Consider the following 21,082-nt stretch of genomic DNA (forward strand, 5'->3'; position numbering starts at 1 on the left):
GACCAAGATGGCCGCCGCACCGGGGACACCTCAGGGCGAATATCCCCAGTCAAGCTCATGTCCCTGACCAAGAAAGCCGCCGCACTGGGGAGACCTCGGGGCGAGTATCCCCAGTCTAGCTAATGTTCCTGACCAAGATTGACGCCGCACCGGGGACACCTAGGGGCGGGTATCCCCAGTCTAGCTTTTGTCCCTGAAAAAGATGGCCGCCGCACCGGGGAGACCTCGGGGAGTGTATCCCAAGTCTCGCTAATGTCCCTGACCAAGATGGCTGCCGCACCGTGGAGACCTTGGGGAAAGTTTCCCCAGTTTAGATAATGTCTCTGACCAAGATTGCCGCAGCACAGGTTAGACCTCGGGGTGAGTATCCCCAGTCTAGCTTATGTCCCTGACCAAGATGGCCGCTGCATCGGGGAGACGTCGGGGTGAATATCCCCAGTCTAGCTAATGTCCTTGACCAAGATGGCCGCCGCACCGTGGAGACCTTGGGTTGAGTATCCCAAGTCTATATAATGTCCCTTCCCAAGATGGCCGCCGCACCGGGGAGACCTCTGGGTGAGTATCCCCAGTCTAGTTACTGTCCCTGACCAGGATGGTCGCTGCACTGGGGAGACCTCGGGGTGAGTATCCCCAGTCTAGCTTATGTCCCTGACCAAGATGGCCGCCGCACCGGGGAGACCTCAGGGCGAATAACCCCAGTCTAGCTTATGTCCTTGACCAAGAAAGCCACCGCACCGGGGAGACCTGGGGGCGAGTATCCCCAGTCTCGCTAATGTTCCTGACCAAGATGGCTGCCGCACCAGGGAGACCTCGGGGAGTGTATCCCCATTCTAGTTTGTGTCCCTGACCAAGATGGTCGCTGCACTGGGGAGACCTCGGGGTGAGTATCCCCAGTCTAGCTTATGTCCCTGAACAAGGTGGCCGCCGCACCGGGGAGACCTCAGGGCGAATAACCCCAGTCTAGCTTATGTCCTTGACCAAGAAAGCCACCGCACCGGGGAGACCTGGGGGCGAGTATCCCCAGTCTCGCTAATGTTCCTGACCAAGATGGCTGCCGCACCAGGGAGACCTCGGGGAGTGTATCCCCATTCTAGTTTGTGTCCCTGACCAAGATGGTCGCTGCACTGGGGAGACCTCGGGGTGAGTATCCCCAGTCTAGCTTATGTCCCTGAACAAGGTGGCCGCCGCACCGGGGAGACCTCAGGGTGAATATCCCCAGTCTAGCTTATGTCCCTGACCAAGAAAGCCGCCGCACCGGGGAGACCTCGGGGCGAGTATCCACAATCCAGCTAAATTTCCTGACGAAGATGGCCGCTGCACCGGGGAGACGGATGGGCGAGTATCCTTAGTCTAGGTATTGTCCCTGACCAAGATGGCCGCCGCACCGGGGACACCTCAGGGCGAATATCCCCAGTCAAGCTCATGTCCCTGACCAAGAAAGCCGCCGCACTGGGGAGACCTCGGGGCGAGTATCCCCAGTCTAGCTAATGTTCCTGACCAAGATTGACGCCGCACCGGGGACACCTAGGGGCGGGTATCCCCAGTCTAGCTATTGTCCCTGAAAAAGATGGCCGCCGCACCGGGGAGACCTCGGGGAGTGTATCCCAAGTCTCGCTAATGTCCCTGACCAAGATGGCTGCCGCACCGTGGAGACCTTGGGGAAAGTTTCCCCAGTTTAGATAATGTCTCTGACCAAGATTGCCGCAGCACAGGTTAGACCTCGGGGTGAGTATCCCCAGTCTAGCTTATGTCCCTGACCAAGATGGCCGCTGCATCGGGGAGACGTCGGGGTGAATATCCCCAGTCTAGCTAATGTCCTTGACCAAGATGGCCGCCGCACCGTGGAGACCTTGGGTTGAGTATCCCAAGTCTATATAATGTCCCTTCCCAAGATGGCCGCCGCACCGGGGAGACCTCTGGGTGAGTATCCCCAGTCTAGTTACTGTCCCTGACCAGGATGGTCGCTGCACTGGGGAGACCTCGGGGTGAGTATCCCCAGTCTAGCTTATGTCCCTGACCAAGATGGCCGCCGCACCGGGGAGACCTCAGGGCGAATAACCCCAGTCTAGCTTATGTCCTTGACCAAGAAAGCCACCGCACCGGGGAGACCTGGGGGCGAGTATCCCCAGTCTCGCTAATGTTCCTGACCAAGATGGCTGCCGCACCAAGGAGACCTCGGGGAGTGTATCCCCATTCTAGTTTGTGTCCCTGACCAAGATGGTCGCTGCACTGGGGAGACCTCGGGGTGAGTATCCCCAGTCTAGCTTATGTCCCTGAACAAGGTGGCCGCCGCACCGGGGAGACCTCAGGGTGAATATCCCCAGTCTAGCTTATGTCCCTGACCAAGAAAGCCGCCGCACCGGGGAGACCTCGGAGCGAGTATCCCCAGTCTCGCTAATGTTCCTGACCAAGATGGCCGCCGCTCCGGGGAGACCTAGGGGCGAGTATCCCCGTCTAGCTATTGTCCCTGAACAAGATGGTCGCTGCTCCGGGGAGACCTCGGGGTTAGTATCCTCAGTCTAGCTAATGTCCCTAACCAAGATGGCCATCGCACCGGGGAGACCTCAGGGCGAGTATCCACAGTCTAGCTAATGTTCCTGACCAAGATGGCGTCCGCACCGTGGAGATGTCGGGGTGAATATCCCCAGTCTAGGTATTGTCCTTGACCAAGATGTCAGCCGCACCGGGAGACCTTGGGTCGAGTATCCCCAGTCTATTTAATGTCCTTTCCCAAGATGGCCGCCGCACCGGGAGACCTCTGGGTGAGTATCCCCATTCTAGTTTGTGTCCCTGACCAAGATGGTCGCTGCACTGGGGAGACCTCGGGGTGAGTATCCCCAGTCTAGCTTATGTCCCTGAACAAGGTGGCCGCTGCACCGGGGAGACCTCAGGGTGAATATCCCCAGTCTAGCTTAGGTCCCTGACCAGGAAAGCCGCCGCACCGGGGAGACCTCGGAGCGAGTATCCCTAGTCTAGCTTATGTCCCTGACCAAGATGGCCATCGCACCGGGGAGACCTCAGGGCGAGTATCCACAGTCTAGCTAATGTTCCTGACCAAGATGGTCGCTGCACCGGGGAGACCGAGGGGCGAGTATCCCCAGTCTAGCTATCTTCCCTGACCAAGTTGGCAGCCGCACCGGGGAGACCTCGGGGTTAGTATCCCCAGTCCAGCTAATGTCCCTGACCAAGATGGCCGCCGCACCGGGGAGACCTCAGGGCGAGTATCCCCATTCTAGCTAATGTCCCTAACCAAGATGGCCATCGCACCGGGGAGACCTCAGGGCGAATATCCCCAGTCTAGCTCATGTCCCTGACCAAGAAAGCTGCCGCACCGGGGAGACCTCGGGGCGAGTATCCACAGTCTAGCTAATTTTCCTGACCAAGATGGCCGCCGCACCGGGGAGACCTCGGGGCATGTATCCCCAGTCTAGCTAATGACCCTGTCGAAGGTATCCAAGGCATTCATCCAGGAGTCCCACATGGAACGTGGGACAGAGTGTTCCTTCATCCTGCCATTCAAGGGATCAGGATCCCTCTACGGCCTCGGTGAGGCTGCCATCTGCAGCTGTGTTTTTGGGAATGTGCAGAACTGCTCTCCGATAATAGCACATTCACCTCTCTCAACCAACAACAAACGTCGTGTTTTCGAACGCCAGAAGCGAGGTGGCTTAGCTGTTCATGCACAGCTTCAAACCCACTCTCTGTCCAATTGCCCAATTTTTGTACGTTGCAATGGATGTAGTTGATCCTTTCTACGTTCTTGCTATGTTTTTAACACCACCAACAAAAGGAAGGACTCAAATCCTGCTGTTATCTGATCCACTAATAATTTGTACGCACTCTGAACCCCACGGGGAACACCGATGGCATCAATGCATGTTGGATCATCTTGGTTTTGCCAATTTACGGCTCTTTTCTGATGTTGCCAATGTTTTGCCATGGCAGTGGATCATTTAGTTGTTAACTCTTGTATAGACATGGGATGTACAGAGACAAGTAATAACAAAGTCACCAGAGCACAAAGGTCTGTTACATTCATGGGTAAAAAAAAATTTCAAACAGTCGAGCATCTCGGCACCACCACCAGCTGTCCCGTCTTGGCTCTAATCTTCTTTCTATCTTCAAGAGGGAGAGGTTAACAGCACTACACTTCTCTATATGGTGCAACTAAAAGTGTTCTCTTCCTGTACTTGATCAAATGTGTGTCGCACAATGCTCTTGTGCCAGTTCCCTCTCCTGCCCCTTCAGGAAAGGCAAGGGAAGGACAGCCCACCTTTGGTTCAGATCGTATCTAATACTCCCGTCGACGTAAGAGGGAGCCTGGATAGTCAGTGACTCTGTGCGATGGCCAGGCCTTGTGACTCCACAACTCCAAAACAGCTGGGGGAGTCCCAAGTCCTCACAGCAGTCAAGGTTGTCAACACCACTTGGAATGGCCTTCCCATTGCGGCCTGGACCAACACTTGGGGTTTCATAAGGTCTGTTGGGATGATGAGGAAGAGATTCATCTGGCATTTCATGAGACTCCTCGTCGTAAAGCATAAACATTTTCCTCATGTAATTACTTCAGTCAATGTCTTCCATTCGCCCATGACCTAATGGGTTATTTATAATGGGTAACATAAATAGTCTTCCGTACAGAATTTCAAACGGACAGTCTTTTATTTTCTGTTTTTTTAATTTTTTTATCTTCTTACAGTGCAGCTCGTTCTTTTCACCAGTCATGCACTTTAACTGGATAACCAAAACATTTGTCCCGTTATTCAACAATCTTTACAAAATGACTTCCATTATCACTCCAAATCATTTGTGGTATACCGTAGTGATATATTTACACAATGTCCTTGTCACCGTAGTAGCGCAATTTCAACCCAGTTCGAGAAAACATTAATTAGCATTAGGAAATATTAGTATAGTCCTATTTTGTTCAGTCGAATAATAAAGTCCCACCTCAAGGATACTGTGCTTGTATGTGTGACTTGTATAAAACACACTAAGTAGCATTTCCTTATGAATTACGGTTTATACAAGTCACATCGACATCGATATGCAGCAAAGCGATGTTCCACAATCTATACCATCCTTCACCCCTGAATAGACGTGACAAGGCCCACGACTCTTAATTGCTACCCATGTAAACAGGCCTTATGGAAGGATGGGGTCACCTTCTTTACTACATATGATTCAACATTTCCTATGACCCCGTTATTTTCCCAAAAGGTACACTCACTATTTTGCATGTCTGTCAGTCTTCGAGTGGCGTGTTATCATCTGGTATTTGGTCTACTGAAAGTACGCCATTAATGCCAACAGATGTTCCCTCCGTGTGTGTGTGTGTGTGTGTGTGTTTTGTCTCATTACTGTTTGAGAAATATGTAACCTTCTTTTGCTACTCCGTTTGCGTACATGTTGTCTAAGCGTTATTCCATCATGAAAAGTACTTGCCATGTCTTTCACACGTACACATTGTCTAAGCGTTATCTTATTATGAAAAGTACTTCCTGTTATACTTATGCATTATATCTGTCTATTTTCTGCTCTCCCATTAATTATTCCCACCAATCCAGCACTTGGAGTGTAGTAAGCACCAAGATTCTCAGAACAATGTGAACCATCACTCCTATTTTGTCCACAATTTGGTAAACAAAACGGGTCCCACCATCATTGTACGTTTTTTAGAAATGCCATATCTGGGGATGATATCCCTGCAAAGTGCTTTTGCCACCGTCAACGCGTCTGAATGTTTGGTATAGGGAATAGTTCGAGCCATTTTGAAAAAACATCAATGATGACCAAACAATAGTTTTACCCTTACGTTGGTTCAATTAAAATAATAATAATAATAATAATACAAATAAATGAACATATGAATAAGATTAAATGGATATTGTGGTAAAGTGTTACTTGGTCTCAAGTTACCTAGTATACTGTCTCTTGCACATGACAAGCATGCCCTACAAGCATGCCCTACAGAAAGTATTAGAATCAGAATCAAAGTCATAAGTCGTTTAATGTTGACTCATTAGGATCATTCAACTCAGCAGCCCATTCGTATGGATATTTAGGTAAAATAAGTAATCTGTTTGGCCATACATAGATGTCACCTGGTAATGTCGCACCACTGTTTTATTTTATCTTATTTATTTATTCTTTTTTTTAATTCAAAGTTCTTGTTCTGCTTCAGGACTTTGTTGTTGCATGCCATTTAATATGCCCTTGTGTAAATTCGTATGTCTTTCACTGCTAACACATGCATTTATCTTGTAGCTGGGTCTGTAGCTGTCTTAACCTCAAATGCGTTCCCATGGGACACACTGTCTGTGCCTGATGTATGTGTTGTACACTTGCAGACGGCCAGAGTGTGTGTGCCAGCTGTATTGCGTCTAAAAGCTTTGATAAGAGTTCTGCACGCATAACTGGCTTGCCCGTTGATGTTACCATGCCTCTAATTCTTCCAATACCATGCAAAGGTTATCGCCATTGTGGCAAACGCGAAAACTGGAGTTATTTCTGCCAACTCATGCACTGTAAAAATCAAGGAGTTTAGTTTATCAAAAAAAATAAATAAATAAAAAAAAAAAAAAAATATATATATATATATATATATATATATATATATATATATATATATATATATATGGAAACTCGTTGCCTTAGAAATGATAAGTAAACGTAACTTGAACTCTTTACGTGTAAACAAGCTATCAATACTGAGTGCACAGTACTACCACCAACTTAATTATTTTGAGTTTATAGTGCTAAATGGTTACGAGGACTAACACTTGTATAACGCGCATCTACCTATGGTAATCAAAGTACCTCGTTTACTTCATGATAATGATGGATGGACGGATTTTATATTTAAAAACCGTTATGCCGACAAGGATATAGACAACTTCCGGCGCCGCGCGAGCAGCTCCGGCTCATCGGTGAGCCTTTTTGTGTGTTTTTGTTCCTTACTATTACTCTACCTCATATCTTTTTCATATAGTTGATAGTCGTAACTTGCGTAGCAATGGACACCCAAACTGCGGTATTCTTGCTGCTGCTCGTGGCTATTTTTTGCTCGATCGTGTCCGGCGACTTGGCTCGGAGCCAAGCCCCCATTGTTTACAGCCGGAATCAGCTGTTAGCACTCCGTGCTAACCCTGCGCCAGCTCCCGGGGCGAGACCCGATATCCCCTGTGAGCTGAGGAGGAAGAGACGGGGATCTCGTGCGGGAGTTAAACGCCGGGAAAGGAGGAGACGATACCATCCTGTCCTCCCGTCTGTTATCATGGGGAATGTTAGATCGCTCCCCAACAAGATGGACGAGCTAGCGGCGCTTACCCGGCATGAGAGGGACTTCCGGGAGGCTAGCCTGATGCTATTCACGGAGTCGTGGCTAACAGCGCTAACGCCGAACGCGGTCGTAGAATTGGACGGCTTCGAAATCATACGCGTGGACAGGACGCTGGAGAGTGGAAAGAGGAAAGGAGGAGGGCTGGCTGTGTTTGTGAACGATACATAATCCTGGGCACATCACGATTAAGGAGCAGCTTTGCAGCAGGGATATTGAGCTGCTAGCTGTTGGCATGAGGCCATTCTACATCCCGCGAGAGTTTAGTCATGTGATCGCGGTGACCGTCTACGTCCCACCAGCTGCCAGCGGCGAAACAGCCTGTGATGTCTTGACTGCAGCAGTGAGCAGGCTACAAACACAGCACCCAAATGCCCTGATACTCATCTCTGGTGACTTCAATAATGCCTCCCCTTCCTCCTCTCTGCCTTCATTCACACAGTATGTCACCTACCAAACCAGAGAAAATAAAACACTGGACCTTTTCTATGCCAACACCAAGGAGGCATACACATCACTGCCCCTCCCCCCGCTGGGCAAAGCTGATCACAACCTGGTGGCTCTCCAGTCTGTGTACAAACCTCTGGTCCGCAGGCAGCCAGCTGTGACCCGCACGGTTCAGAGATGGTCTGGAGAGGCCGAGGAGGCCTTAAAGGACTGCTTCAGCACAACTGTGTGGGAAGTATTCAGCGATGCTCACGGGAAGACATTAGTAGTCTAACGGACACTGTTACAGACTATATACATTTCTGCATGGAGAACACTATACCCACCAGGACAGTAAGGTGTTTCTCCAACAACAAACCCTGGATCACACCAGACATAAAAGCTCTCCTGAAGGAGAAGAGGAGGGCTTTTGCGTCAGGCAACATAGAGGAGCGGAAGACTGTGCAGCGCCAGGTGAGGAGGAGGATCAGAGAGGGAAAAGGTCCTACAGAAAGAGGATGGAGGAGCAGCTGCTGCAGAATAATGCCAGGGGAGTCTGGAGGGGCCTGAAGACCATCTCAGGCCACGTACAACCCAAGACCCGGACTGGGGGGGACCTGCAGTGGGCAAATGAGCTGAACCTCTTTTTCAATAGGTTCGATCACATGCCTGCCCCCACTCAGTCTCTCCTGCTGCAGGCTCCACCTACTCCTCCTGCTGGGCGTGCCACCCCCTCCCCCCTTTTCTCCACAGTCTCCAGCTCCCTGCTACACCAGATAGCCACCACTCCCAGCCTTGGCCTTCACAACATCTCAGGTGAAGAACCGGCTGAAGAAGATGAAGGCGAGGAAGGCAGCGGGTCCAGATGGCATCAGCCCCCAGCTCCTCAAATCCTGCGCAGACCAGCAGTGTGGAATTGTCCAGCACATGTTCAACCTGAGCCTGAAGCTGGGCAAAGTCCCCCAGCTATGGAAAACATCCTGCCTGGTCCCGGTGCCAAAGACCCCCCACCCGAAGGAGCTCAACAGCTTCAGACCAGTGGCGCTGACGTCTCACCTGATGAAGACCCTGGAGAAACTGGTCCTTGTCCACCTGCGCCCCTGGTGAGCTACTCAATGGACCCACTCCAGTTCGCATATCAGCCAGTGTGGATGATGCCATCATCTACCTCCTCCACACTTCACTCTCCCACCTGGAGAAGGCGGGGAGCACTGTGAGGATCATGTTCTTTGATTTCTCCAGTGCTTTCAACACCATCCAGCCCACCCTACTGGGAGACAAGCTGGAGCGGGCGGGGGTGGCGCACCACCTCACCACATGGATCCAGGACTACCTCACAAACCGGCCACAGTATGTGAGGACACAGGACTGTGTGTCTGACGTGCTCCTCTGCAGCACGGGGGCCCCACAGGGAACTGTCTTGGCTCCCTTCCTGTTCACCCTCTACACCTCGGACTTCAACTACAACACCTCTACCTGTCACCTGCAGAAGTTCTCTGACGACTCTGCGATTGTCGGCCTCATCACAGGCGGAGATGATCGGGAGTACAGAGAACTTACTCAGGGTTTTGTGGACTGGTGCCAGCAAAACCGCCTCCTGATCAATGCGGGGAAATCCAAAGAAATGGTGGTGGATTTCGGTAGGCGCCAGCACTCTTCACCTGCACCAGTGAATATCCGGGGAACAGGTGTTGAGAGAGTCTCAATTTACAAGTACCTGGGTGTTCATCTGAACAATAAACTGGACTGGTGCGACAACACAGACGCCCTCTGTAGGAAGAGTCAGAGCAGACTCTTCCTACTCAGGAGACTGAGGTCTTTTGGGGTTCAGAGGACACTCCTCAGGAACTTTTATGACTCGGTGGTTGCATCGGTCATCTTCTAGGGAGTGGTCACCTGGGCAGGCGGCGTCTCGACCCGGGACAAGAAGCGGCTGGACAAACTGGTCAGGAGGGCCGGCTCTGTCCTGGGATGCTCCCTGGACTCTGTGGACTCGGTGGGGGACAGGAGGATGTTGGCCAAGCTGTCATCAATGCTGGGCAACCCGGACCACCCCCTCCAGGGCACCCTAACAGCACTCCACAGCACCTTCGGTGACAGACTGTTACACCCTCGCTGTGCAAAGGAAAGATTCCGCCGTTCCTTCTTGCCTGCTGCTGTCAGACTCTTTAACAAGAACATTGTGTAGTCTCTACAAACTGGCGGACATTAGTGCAATTGTGCAGTCCTGCACCTGAGCTCATATCGTGCAATACCCAATATTCCCCACTACTGTAATACCGTGCAATACTCAACATTCCCCACTACTGTTAGTCTAGTTTTATTTTTATCCAATGCTGTTCCTTACATTTCACTACAGCACTGCAGCACTGTCACTTACTTAGAGTATTTTTTCCTCTGTACTATGTACAGGCCGAAATGAGTGTTCCTCGTATTTTTTATGTAGATGTAGGTTGGCGTGTATATACGTGTGTATATACACATGTTACTGCGTATATCTACATAGGTTTGATCCTAAATGTTTGCCGTCAATGTTATACATTAATGGCCACATTATGCCGCCGCCCCTGTGTGACCTATATCTTTGCTACTGTAACAATGACAATTTCCCCACTGTGGGATCAATAAAGGCATTCTTATCTTATCTTATCTTAAGGCCACCGTGTTAGTGTTAAAAAGAGTTTGAAGAAATTTACGAGATCGTTACGTAAAACCGTGTCTTTGCTTCCTATTTAAAGGACGAGTAGGTTACCTTTTTTTTCCCCTTCTTTTCAATAGCGGTAGAAAGCAACATAAAACCCTTTAAGAGATTAATAGAAATATTGTTGCTATAGATAATTATCTGTTCATTTATTATTGTGAGGATACTGTAATGCCCCTCGAAGTGGTCAAAGATGCACACAATCGCTGATGCAATCTGATCGTCGTTTTAATCATAGATCGTAACGAAAAAAGAACACATTCACACAAGAGCTGCTGGTGGCCACAACTCACGCCCATGCGCTCCATCATTCAACTCACTCCTCGAGCCCTCCTAACCTGGCTCGTCCCCTCGCTATGACGTCACTCACTACTCATAGGCCCAGCCAAGCACATGCACAAAACAAGGAACAGATATTACAATACTTTAAACTGTCCAATGTCACATAAATGAATATAATGAATTATTTATTATAGCCTTCCGAAAGTTACACCAGCTGCCAGGTTAATGACATGCGTTCTGCGAGGGGAAATCATTGTCTATTTTTATTTTTTATCATAGGGTTTTCTAAACTTAGCTTTGACAGTCTTTTTTTGCAGTTATTTATTTGAATCTGTGTTTTCAACATGCTGATTTAATCTTATCTCCCCATATGCCTTAACTTGTAATTTTCTGTGCAGAACGTGATGTATGCCACAGTGTTTTGGAGATTCTTACTAAAAGGGTGAAAAAAGAACGGTACAGACTGTCATCTAGTCACGAGACTTTTCTTACTTAGCATTTTGGAAGTTGTAGTTTCTGTCACGAGAACATTGCGTATTGCGGTATTGGCAACACCACTGCCGTAAAACGTCAACTCCCACAATTCATTGCGGGACACCGTGGGTTTGTTTAGTTCTATGTAACGTGACAGAAATATTTGCTTCGGTTTCTGTTATAACCTACTGCAATTAAATGTGTTCCGGACCGAAAGATGGAATCCAGAATCAAGTAAGAAATATTTGCTGTCCCATTATTAGCATGTCTGGTTCCGTCAGCTTTTTCTCAGGGAGCAGTTGCTCAAATTACGTGCAGTTTATGGGCCCGAGACTGAAACAGTCGTGCTCTCTAAAAATGAACTAACAACAACTAAAAATGAACTAACAATAACAACATTGCCTTGGTCGTCATTGTATTTTTGGTGGATTAGTTCAACGACGTCAAACTCTCGTTTAATTGGGGAAAAATGAAATACCATGTGCTGTCAATGACATCCGCAACCAAGTATTGCGTTTTATTGAGAGGGAACATATATAAATTGACGCGGAGCAGTAGAAATAGTAGCTCTTCAGTGTGTTATGAAGGTAATTTATATTACTTTGTAATACATTTTTGTAAATAGCATTGATGAAGTGTACTTGCCGCGTCTGTCCAAGTAGCTGTTTTATACAGCGTAATTCAACTTGTATTTTTGAAGACTGGATTTATTTAATGAACAGCAGTGCCTTTGGTCAACCCAAAACATCAATACATTCCAAACGTCGAGATTTAACAACGTCAAAGTGAGGTTTTGTCTAACAATGTCTTTATATACTCCATTATTGTACTACTATCACTTGTTAATTTTCATCTGTTTAAGTGAGACAGTTGACCTCCCCAACATCTGGGAAGTGATTATTTCTATAGCAACCATTAGCCTTGTATTTATTGAATCTGTTAGTTTTTAATTCTTCATTGACTTCAACATTTTGTGCAACAGCAACCATAGCCTCGCAGAAACTGTTCCAAATCGAGAAAAAACGGTTTACGGAGAAGCCGTGATAAAATCTGAAACTTAGTTTTCCAAGCGTTCAACATTAACAGCGGCCTGATTGCCCAGGGCCATTGCATGACTGTGCAGGGCCACCCGAAGTTCACTGACCCGACCGGGCAAGTTGAAATTTATAGATAGATAAATACAATGAAATCAACACATTGCTATGGCTAATATTCAATATAGTTTTTTTATATACTTTTATATACTTCGATTGAGCAATTTTTTATTAGCAATTATTGATCTTTTTACCCCCTTTTTACACGTCAGGTTAAATCCTTCCATAAGGAATGGCTTAAACAAGACAAAGAAAAGCCCAGAAAATGTCAAAATGTAAAATATTCAGTTTGATTTTATAGTGAAAAATAACATAACATGCAAAAAAAGTAACTACACAGAAGTAATATTTTTGTAAAGACCCAAATAATACAATATAAAGACGCTAAATATGAAACAATCATTGACACTTACTGTATTATACAGGAAGTCCTCATTTTACTCATGAGTGCCGTTCCTACACTGGAGATGTAACACGAATTTCCGCATATTTCGGATTTCATCGTTGAAATTTACGTCAAAATACCTTGAAAAAATGAAAATACAATAAAATAAAAAGCATAAGATGCTGTACTTATCATTATTGTTGAGAAGTGGATGGAGAAGGAGGAGAGGAGGGCGAAAAAGTAAAAGATACTGCCGGCGCGCAAAGAGACACGATCGAAACACTCTGCGCATGTTCATTGCTCAACCGCAAGGAATGTTGGTCTTTGAAGTACAGGACGTGCTTGTATCCGAAAGTGCGTTGTTTGGTGCGAATCTCATCGCAAATACAAAAGCAGAGGTAAACAAGCTCAGAGACACAGCACAAAAGCACAGTTTTGGAGCCAGGAGGAAACTGGCTGGCAAAAATTAATCGATTAACTCACAACTGATTGATTATCAAATTTGTAATACACTTTAATGCAAAATAAAATTGTATCAGATTATTGAATTCATCAATGGAATAATCGATAGCATAATTGATTGTAAACATATTTGATAATGACATTCCTATATTGTGTCATGAATATGCAGGGTAGGAGTGCACGGTACAGATGGTATATTTAATATATGGTATGAATTTGCCCAAAGGTAGAGATTTGGACCCTACTGTCCGATGGTGGTAATGTATGTTAATTATGTCTTTGTATCGACTTCCGTGCGCACTGCTCAGTGTGACAGAAATGCCCACATTGTACGCCCGCATCACGTTGTTTTCTGCTGTTGCTTGTTGCACTCTACTTACCAAGCCGGCGGCTGGATAGCTCAGTGTTTTTCAAACTTTTTTGAGCCAAGGCACATTTATTTCATGAAAAAATCCCGTGGCACACCTTCAGCTGAAATTGTCAAAAAAACAAGTTTAACAAGTGTTACATTGTTTATATAAGCGTTTTTTAACGTTGAAGAATGAAATTATATTATAACGTCTTGAATAGGAATTAAATAAACACAACGAAAAAAGTATTTTATAATGTTTCATATTGATACTCAGTGTGAAACATGGGCCTGTTTGGTTAAACATGCATCACTAATTTGCTTGTCTCTAAACAAAGACAATTAGCTACCTGCTGCTGTTGCTGCTGCTACCTACTGGTATGGAAGAATACTATAATGTAGAAACTACATGATTAGGATGCGAGGCGTCAGACCGTGCAGGCACACAAATTAGATAATTTCCCACGGCACACCTGACAATATCTCCAGTGTGCCGAGGCACAGAGTTTGAAAAAGACTGGGACAGCTGACGTGACTACATCCTTGTGGACGGTCGTAGTGTCTGGAGTCGTTTCTGCTCGGTTCTATAGCAGCAGTGTTTACTCTGTTCTATGTTGACCCTCTTCTGGTTCACGATCTGACGTCACGCAAGTAGCACTTGTGCGGCACGCTATTAGGACTCATTAGCTGACCAAAATCCTAGGAGCTAAGTTGTCTGGGGCTTTATGCCCCTGGTAGGGGCATACTTATTGCCTCCCGGCTTGGCGCCTGTACATTGGGGTTTACCCTGGTGAACGAGAGGGTAGCCTCCCTCCGCCTGAGGGTAGGGGGACGGGTCCTGACTGTTGTTTGTGCTTATGCACCAAACAGCAGTGCAGAGTACCCACCCTTTTTGGAGTCCTTGGAGGGTGTGCTGGAGGGCGCTCCACCTGGGGACTCCATCATTCTGCTGGGGGACTTCAATGCTCACGTGGGCAATGACAGTGAGACCTGGAGAGGTGTGATTGGGAGGAACGGCCCCCCCGATCTGAACCCGAGCGGTGTTCGGTTACTGGACTTCTGTGCTCATCACGGATTGTCCATAACAAACACCATGTTCAAACATAAGGGTGTCCATATGTGGACTTGGCACCAGGATACCCTAGGCCGCAGTTCGATGATCGACTTTGTAGTCGTCTCATTGGAGAGGGGCGGAGCTGTCAACTGATCACCATCTGGTGGTGAGTTGGCTCCGATGGTGGGGGAAGATGCCGGTCCGACCTGGCAGACCCAAACGTATTGTGAGGGTTTGCTGGGAACGTCTGGCAGAATCCCCTGTCAGAAGGAGTTTCAACTCCCACCTCCGGCAGAACTTTTCCCACGTCCCGGGGGAGGCAGGGGACATCGAATCCGAGTGGACCATCTTTCGTGCCTCCATTGTTGAAGCGGCCGATCGGAGCTGTGGCCGCAAGGTGGTCGGTGCCTGTCGTGGCGGCAATCCCCGAACCCGCTGGTGGACATCCAGCGGTAAGGGATGCTGTCCAGCTAAAGAAGGAGTCCTATCGGGCCTATTTGGCCTGCGGGACTCCGGAGGCAGCTGGCAGGTACCGGCTGGCCAAGCGGAATACAGCTCTGGCAGTTGCTGAGGCAAAAACTCAGGTGTGGAAGGAGTTCGGGGAGGCCATGGAAAATGACTGCCAGACGGCTTCGAGGAAATTCTGGTCCACCATTCGGCGTCTCAGGAAAGGGAAGCAGTGCACCATTAACACTGTTTATAGTGGAGATGGGGTGCTGCTGACCTCAAGTCGGGACGTTGTGGGTCGGTGGGGAGAATACTTCGAAGACCTCCTTAATTTCACCGACACGTATTCCACTGAGGAAGCAGAGCCTGGAGACTCTGAGGTGTGCTCTCCTATCGCTGGGGTTGAAGTAACCGAGGTAGTCAAAAAGTTCCTCGGTGGCAAAGCCCCGGTGGTGGATGAGATCCGCCCGGAATTCATAAAGGCTCTGGATGTTGAGGGGCTGTCATGGTTGACACGTCTCTACAACATCGCGTGGACATCGGGGACAGTGCCTCGGGATTGGCAGACCGGGGTGGTGGTCCCCCTTTTTAAGAAGGGGGACCGGAGGGTGTGCTCCAATTACAGAGGGATCGCACTCCTCAGCCTCCCCGGCAAGGTCTATTCAGGGGTGCTGGAGAGGAGGGTCCGTCGGAAGGTCGAATCTCGGATTCAGGAGGAGCAATATGGTTTTCGTCCCGGCCGTGAACAGTGGACCAGCTTTACACCCTCAGCAGGGTCCTCGAGGGTGCATGGGAGTTCGCCCAACCAGTCTACATGTGTTTTGAGGACTTGGAGAAGGCGTTCAACCGTGTCCCTCGGGGAGTTCTGTGGGGGGTGCTTCGGGAGTACGGGGTACCAAGCCCCCTGATAAGGGCTGTCCCGTCCCTGATGTCAGAGTTTGGCCCACATTGCTGGCAGTAAGTCGGATTCGTTTCCAGTGAGGGTTGGACTCCGCCAAGGCTGCCCTTTTTTCACTGATTCTGTTCATAACTTTTATGGACAGAATTTCTAGGTGCAGCCGAGGTGTCGAGGGGGTCCGGTTTGGTGTCCTCAGTATTGCATCTCTGCTTTTTGCAGATGATGTGTTACTGTTGGCTTCTTCAAGCTGCGATCTCCAACTGTTGCTGGAGCGGTTCGCAGCCGAGTGTGAAGCGGTCGGAATGAAAATTAGCACCTCCAAATCTGAGACCATGGTCCTCAGTCGGAAAAGGGTGGCGTGCCCTCTCCAAGTCAGGGATGGGATTCTGCCCCAAGTGGAGGAGTTCAAGTATCTTGGGGTCTTGTTCACGATTGAGGGTAAGATGGAACGGGAGATCGACAGGCGGATCGGTGCAGCATCTGCTGTGATGCGGACCCTGTATCAGTCTGTCGTGGTGAAGAAGGAGCTCAGCCCAAAGGCGAAGCTCTCAATTTACCGGTCAATCTACATTCCTACTCTCACCTATGGTCATGAACTGTGGGTCATGACCAAAAGAACAAGATCCCGGATACAAGCGGCCTAAATGGGTTTCCTTCGCAGGGTGTCCGGGCTCTCCCTAGAGATAGGGTGAGAAGTTCGGCCATCCGGGAGGGACTCAAGAGTCGAGCCGCTGCTCCTCCGCATTGAGAGGAGCCAGTTGAGGTGGCTCGGGCATCTGATTAGGATGCCTCCTGGACGCCTCCCTGGTGAGGTGTTCAGGGCATGTCCCACCGGCAGGAGACCCCGAGGACGACCCAGAACACGCTGGAGAGACTATGTCTCCCGGCTTGCCTGGGAACGCCTTGGGATCCCTCCGGAAGAGCTGGAAGATGTTGCTGTGGAGAGGGAAGTCTGGGCTTCCCTGCTGAAGCTGCTGCCTCCACGACCCGACTTCGGATAAGCGGGAGATAATGGATGGATGGATGGATAGCTGACCAAAACATGCCTGATGTAAAATACAGGAATCAAGCAGCAAACCTGCATCAAACGAAACAATAATCATCAATGTCAGGGTATTGACCAGGAGTGTCCAAACTTTTTCCAAAGAAGGCCAGATTTGGTGAGGAGAAAATGTAGGGGGCTGACCATTTAACCTGACGGGATTGGTTGCTGTCTGATGTGGCTGGGAGCTGAAGACTGTTGGGGGAGGGGGTGTCGTTCACAGCAGGAGGGGTTGATGGGGCCGGCAGCAGGAGAGACTGAGCGGGGGCTAGGGTTGGGCTCCGAGAACCAGGCATCGATTGATTCCGGGTCCATCATTCCGGTTCTCCCGTAATTGTTCAAATTTTAGAAAGTTTCGATTCCTAGTTAGCCGCGCGGGAGAGCTGCAAACGAAGTATTCAAAAAATGATTTAAAATAAATAAATAAATAAATAAATAATTTTTTTTTAAAAAGTGTGCGCAGCCCCCGGGCTCCTGCGGCCGAAGCTGCGTCGCAATAGCACGGAAGCTCGCCCACACTCAAGCACTTCAATTTAAGCTGCACTATCTTTATGAACATCTCAGAACTGCTGGTACAAGCTGCAAAGTTTAATCAAAGTTAAATGTTGTATCATCTCATTAATTTGTACATACATAAAGAATCAATCTCTAAACTAATTATGGTTATATAAGAGCAACTGCTTGCTGGTGTGACACGCCGCAATTTACTTATGATCCGATTAGTCGACTAATCGCAACTACTGTTGGTGATTAGTCGACTACCAAAATAATTGTTTGTGGTAGCTAGGCTTGTCAAAAATGTAGATACTCGACATTTTACTCGATACTAAACATTTTGAACGGATACAAGACTAGCTTGCCGCGGTATTGATATTACCGATATCAAACCACTGACTTCGATACCAACAGCACTTTGCCAACGTCTGCTCCTAATGGTCTGCTGCTTCCGCACACACTGCCGAAGCCTGCCCCGTGCGCCCCTCCCTCCCTGCTCTGCCGAGTGCAGACTGCTCGTCGACTCCCGAGTTAGCCGCGCGCATGAGCTACAAAGAACGACCGATTTAAAAAAAAAAAAAAAAAAAAAAAAAAAAAAAAAAAAAAAGTGTGCGCCCCGGGCTCCTGCAGCCGAAGCTGTGTCGCAATAGCACGGAAGCTCGCCCCCACTCGAGCTGCCGTGGTCCTTTCGGTCAGCCCCTCCGCTCACTTCGTACCGGCTGGCAAGCGCGGGCCGTGGCGTCGGCTTCTCTGAGCGTGATGCCCTTCCCACAGATCTCCCCAGCAGCCACCGGGGTGGCAGCGGTCGCCCATCGTGGGGTCGCTGATCCTGCTCGGGCCGGGCCGGCCCGGCTGGCTCATTCAGCCGACGCCGAGCCATAGAATGACGCGTTGCGGCTCATGACCCAAAGTCAGAATCGGCTAAGTACGTCTAATGGCAACATTGAACCACCAAGTTCAAAACTCAAATGCACATATCCAGCTAATATTTAGTTTATAGCATACGCGGCTGCAGCATATACAGAAACACTGTGCATACACATATGCATCATATGTTTAAATAGACTGCTTACATAGACTTCCTTGCTTGCCCATAAAATGCAGCGTTGTGTTTGTCATATATATTTTCTTTCTAAAGCAAGACAAGGTTAGCCAAGTGTTCAGTAGCATGTTTTCAGTCACAGCTGCATTGTTGTATTGTCTTGAACTTCTCAAAAATAAAGCCCTTGTGAAAAATAATACTAGATAATAATGTAAAAAAATGTATTCAAATATATACTGGTTAAAAACAGCCCTTTGAGTAATCCATGGTAAAGTTCACAAATTGTAAAAAGTTCATGAAATTGAAGAACAGAGAAGTTCATGTGATTTGTTTTATTTTTTTTATTATTACCATTATTATTATCTGTGACTTGTTGGTTTGCCTTAATAGATAAACATTTGGGTCTCGATACTCAGACAACTTACAGATTTTGTTGTCAATTTATGTTACTGTAAGTGGTGGGTGTTCTTTTCCACTACCTCAAAACTTGAAAATAATGTGCCATTGGTGTTGCACAGTATGGTTATTTCTTTGCACTAGTTCAGACAATTCACAGATTAATAATTGTTTTTTGTTGATTAATTGTGTGTTTTGTTCTTTGCACTACTTCTTTCTTTGTTTCACACTACCCCAGGCTCAGACAACTTAAAATGTGTCATTGGTTCCAGGCATTGACTGTACAGAGGGATGTCGAAGTTGAATCCTGAAGTTGTACTATTTTTTTGCACTACCTCTGAAAAAACCTATTGTATTAATGATAATTTAAGTTTTTGGCAATAAAAAAGTTTTACAGTTAAAAAAAAAAAAAAAAAAGCCTGTGCTCTAATTTGTTCCGCGTGGTATCGAAATGGTATCGGGTATCGATACTGAACTGGGTATCGGTATCGAAGTTGAAATTCTAGTATCGTGACAAGCCAAGTTGTAGCCCTTGTGACAAATGCAGATAAACATTGAGCACGCCTTTGCTGCCCTAATCTTCTTACAAGTACAAGAGCGAGGGTTGACAAAGTGAGTATTTCACAATACCGTGTCAAGAACATGAGGGTTTACTTCGCGCGGGAGTTCATCGTGAGCGAAGAATATAGCTGAATGCATTGTTTACGTTTATATAATCCGGCCACGGCCAATAGCTTTCCTTTTGGCTTTTTCTAACCATGAGAAATAGTGACTACTGCCGCCGATGGTATGGAGGGGTATTACATCTCACGCGTGCACAGAAGGTACTTGTGGTAATGGTCAGTGTCGCTGTGTGTGGTTGCGGTGTATTTTTCCAGCGTGACGTGCCGACAGCCGGCCCGGCGCCACAGGGGGTAAGCGTCTGTCACAGTTGGCCAACGTCGGATTGGTCTATCGAGGCCTTAACAAAATAACAATAATACAACAAAAGACTGTGCGGGCAGTAAATTAAAACAGAAATTAATGACTGATGATTTCACTGCACACGTTAGATGAGGGGAGAGGGCAAATAAGCTTTAAATTGTATTAGTTATATAATAAATATTTAACATATAATAACCTTTATTTATCCCACAATGGAGAAATGTGAGTTGTTTTAGCACCAATGGTGGATACAAGCCCCGGCCTTACTGTGTGGAGTTTGCATGTTCTCCCACATGTTCTGTACTGTGTGTACTATTCTGATAAATATTGCGTTTGCAGAATAAGAGTTAATCCACCCCATTTTAGCCATCTCAGGGGATGGCTATTTTGTTTATGTTGACTGAAAATGACATCACAACTACTGAGGGCTCAGGTAACGACCAATCACGGCTCAGCTTCAGAAAGCAGGTCAGCTGTGATTGGTCGTTACCTGAGCCATGAGCAGTTGTGATGTCATTTTCAGTCGACAGAAGTGACAAAATGGCCACCCCCAGAGATAGCTAAAAGTGTGGATTAACTCTTATTCCTCAAACGCAATATTTATCAGAATGCCTTGCCAACTAGTGGGCTTGCACAGAACATACTGTATTCTTGAAAAAAATATTTTTGGGTTGACTTCCACTTTAAATAAAAGTCATTAACCTCTAACCTTCAAAAACTAACTCAAAACTCTTAAAACTGTAGCAGCCTTCTAACTAATGACTGTTTTTCAGAGGCTTTTTGTCCGTTTAAGCCTTTTAAACAATGAGTTGTACACCCCTTACTTGGAGGGTTTGTGTTTAAGCCATAAATCCAATGGTTTCATTGGCTGTTTTACTCTTCTCTAGGGAAAGTCCAGAATCTGCTTTTGAGGTATATATGGAGGTTGTTCATCCAGGCACATTAAGCTCAGGTACGTTTCTTAAGATTCTTTAACAGTTAAAGGAACCTTTTTTAGTAACATTTTACCAATGCCTAATGGACAGCACCAATACATGGTCAGAGTTGTTTTTGCCAAAAAGCCCTTACCTCTGGTTTGGCCCAGTCAATCCAAAGGAGGAAGTTCTCCTCAAAGAATTGTGTAATCCTTTTGTGTAATCAATGCTGCCCCGACCCGACCCCACACTCATGTCAGAGAGCCACAGGAGAAAAGAAGTAAATACAAGCATGCTCTTAGAGTCATTGTTATTTTGAACAGCTGATGGCTGCTTTTAACACTGAAAAGAATGACTT

The 21,082-nt window shown here is 47.5% G+C and overlaps 1 protein-coding gene across 4 annotated transcripts in view; it reads left to right on the plus strand.

The window, feature by feature from the left end:
• The first annotated feature begins 11,071 nt into the window (after positions 1 to 11,071).
• Positions 11,072 to 21,082, plus strand: part of dennd1a (DENN/MADD domain containing 1A) — a 116,117-nt gene continuing 106,106 nt past the window's right edge. For 3 of the 4 annotated variants that reach the window (XM_086054528.1, XM_086054531.1, XM_086054530.1), the window contains exons 1-2: positions 11,073 to 11,456; positions 20,698 to 20,762. In XM_086054528.1, coding sequence (XP_085910654.1) covers positions 11,440 to 11,456; positions 20,698 to 20,762 — 82 coding nt within the window. In that variant the 5' untranslated portion in view covers positions 11,073 to 11,439. Of the gene's footprint in view, positions 11,457 to 20,697; positions 20,763 to 21,082 lie in introns of all 4 variants that reach the window. The other variant, XM_086054529.1, reaches the window with a different exon arrangement.

This window comes from Filicampus tigris, chromosome 15, assembly GCF_054856515.1.
Source record: "Filicampus tigris isolate MCC_2025a chromosome 15, RoL_Ftig_1.0, whole genome shotgun sequence".
Classification (NCBI taxonomy): Eukaryota; Metazoa; Chordata; class Actinopteri; order Syngnathiformes; family Syngnathidae; genus Filicampus; species Filicampus tigris.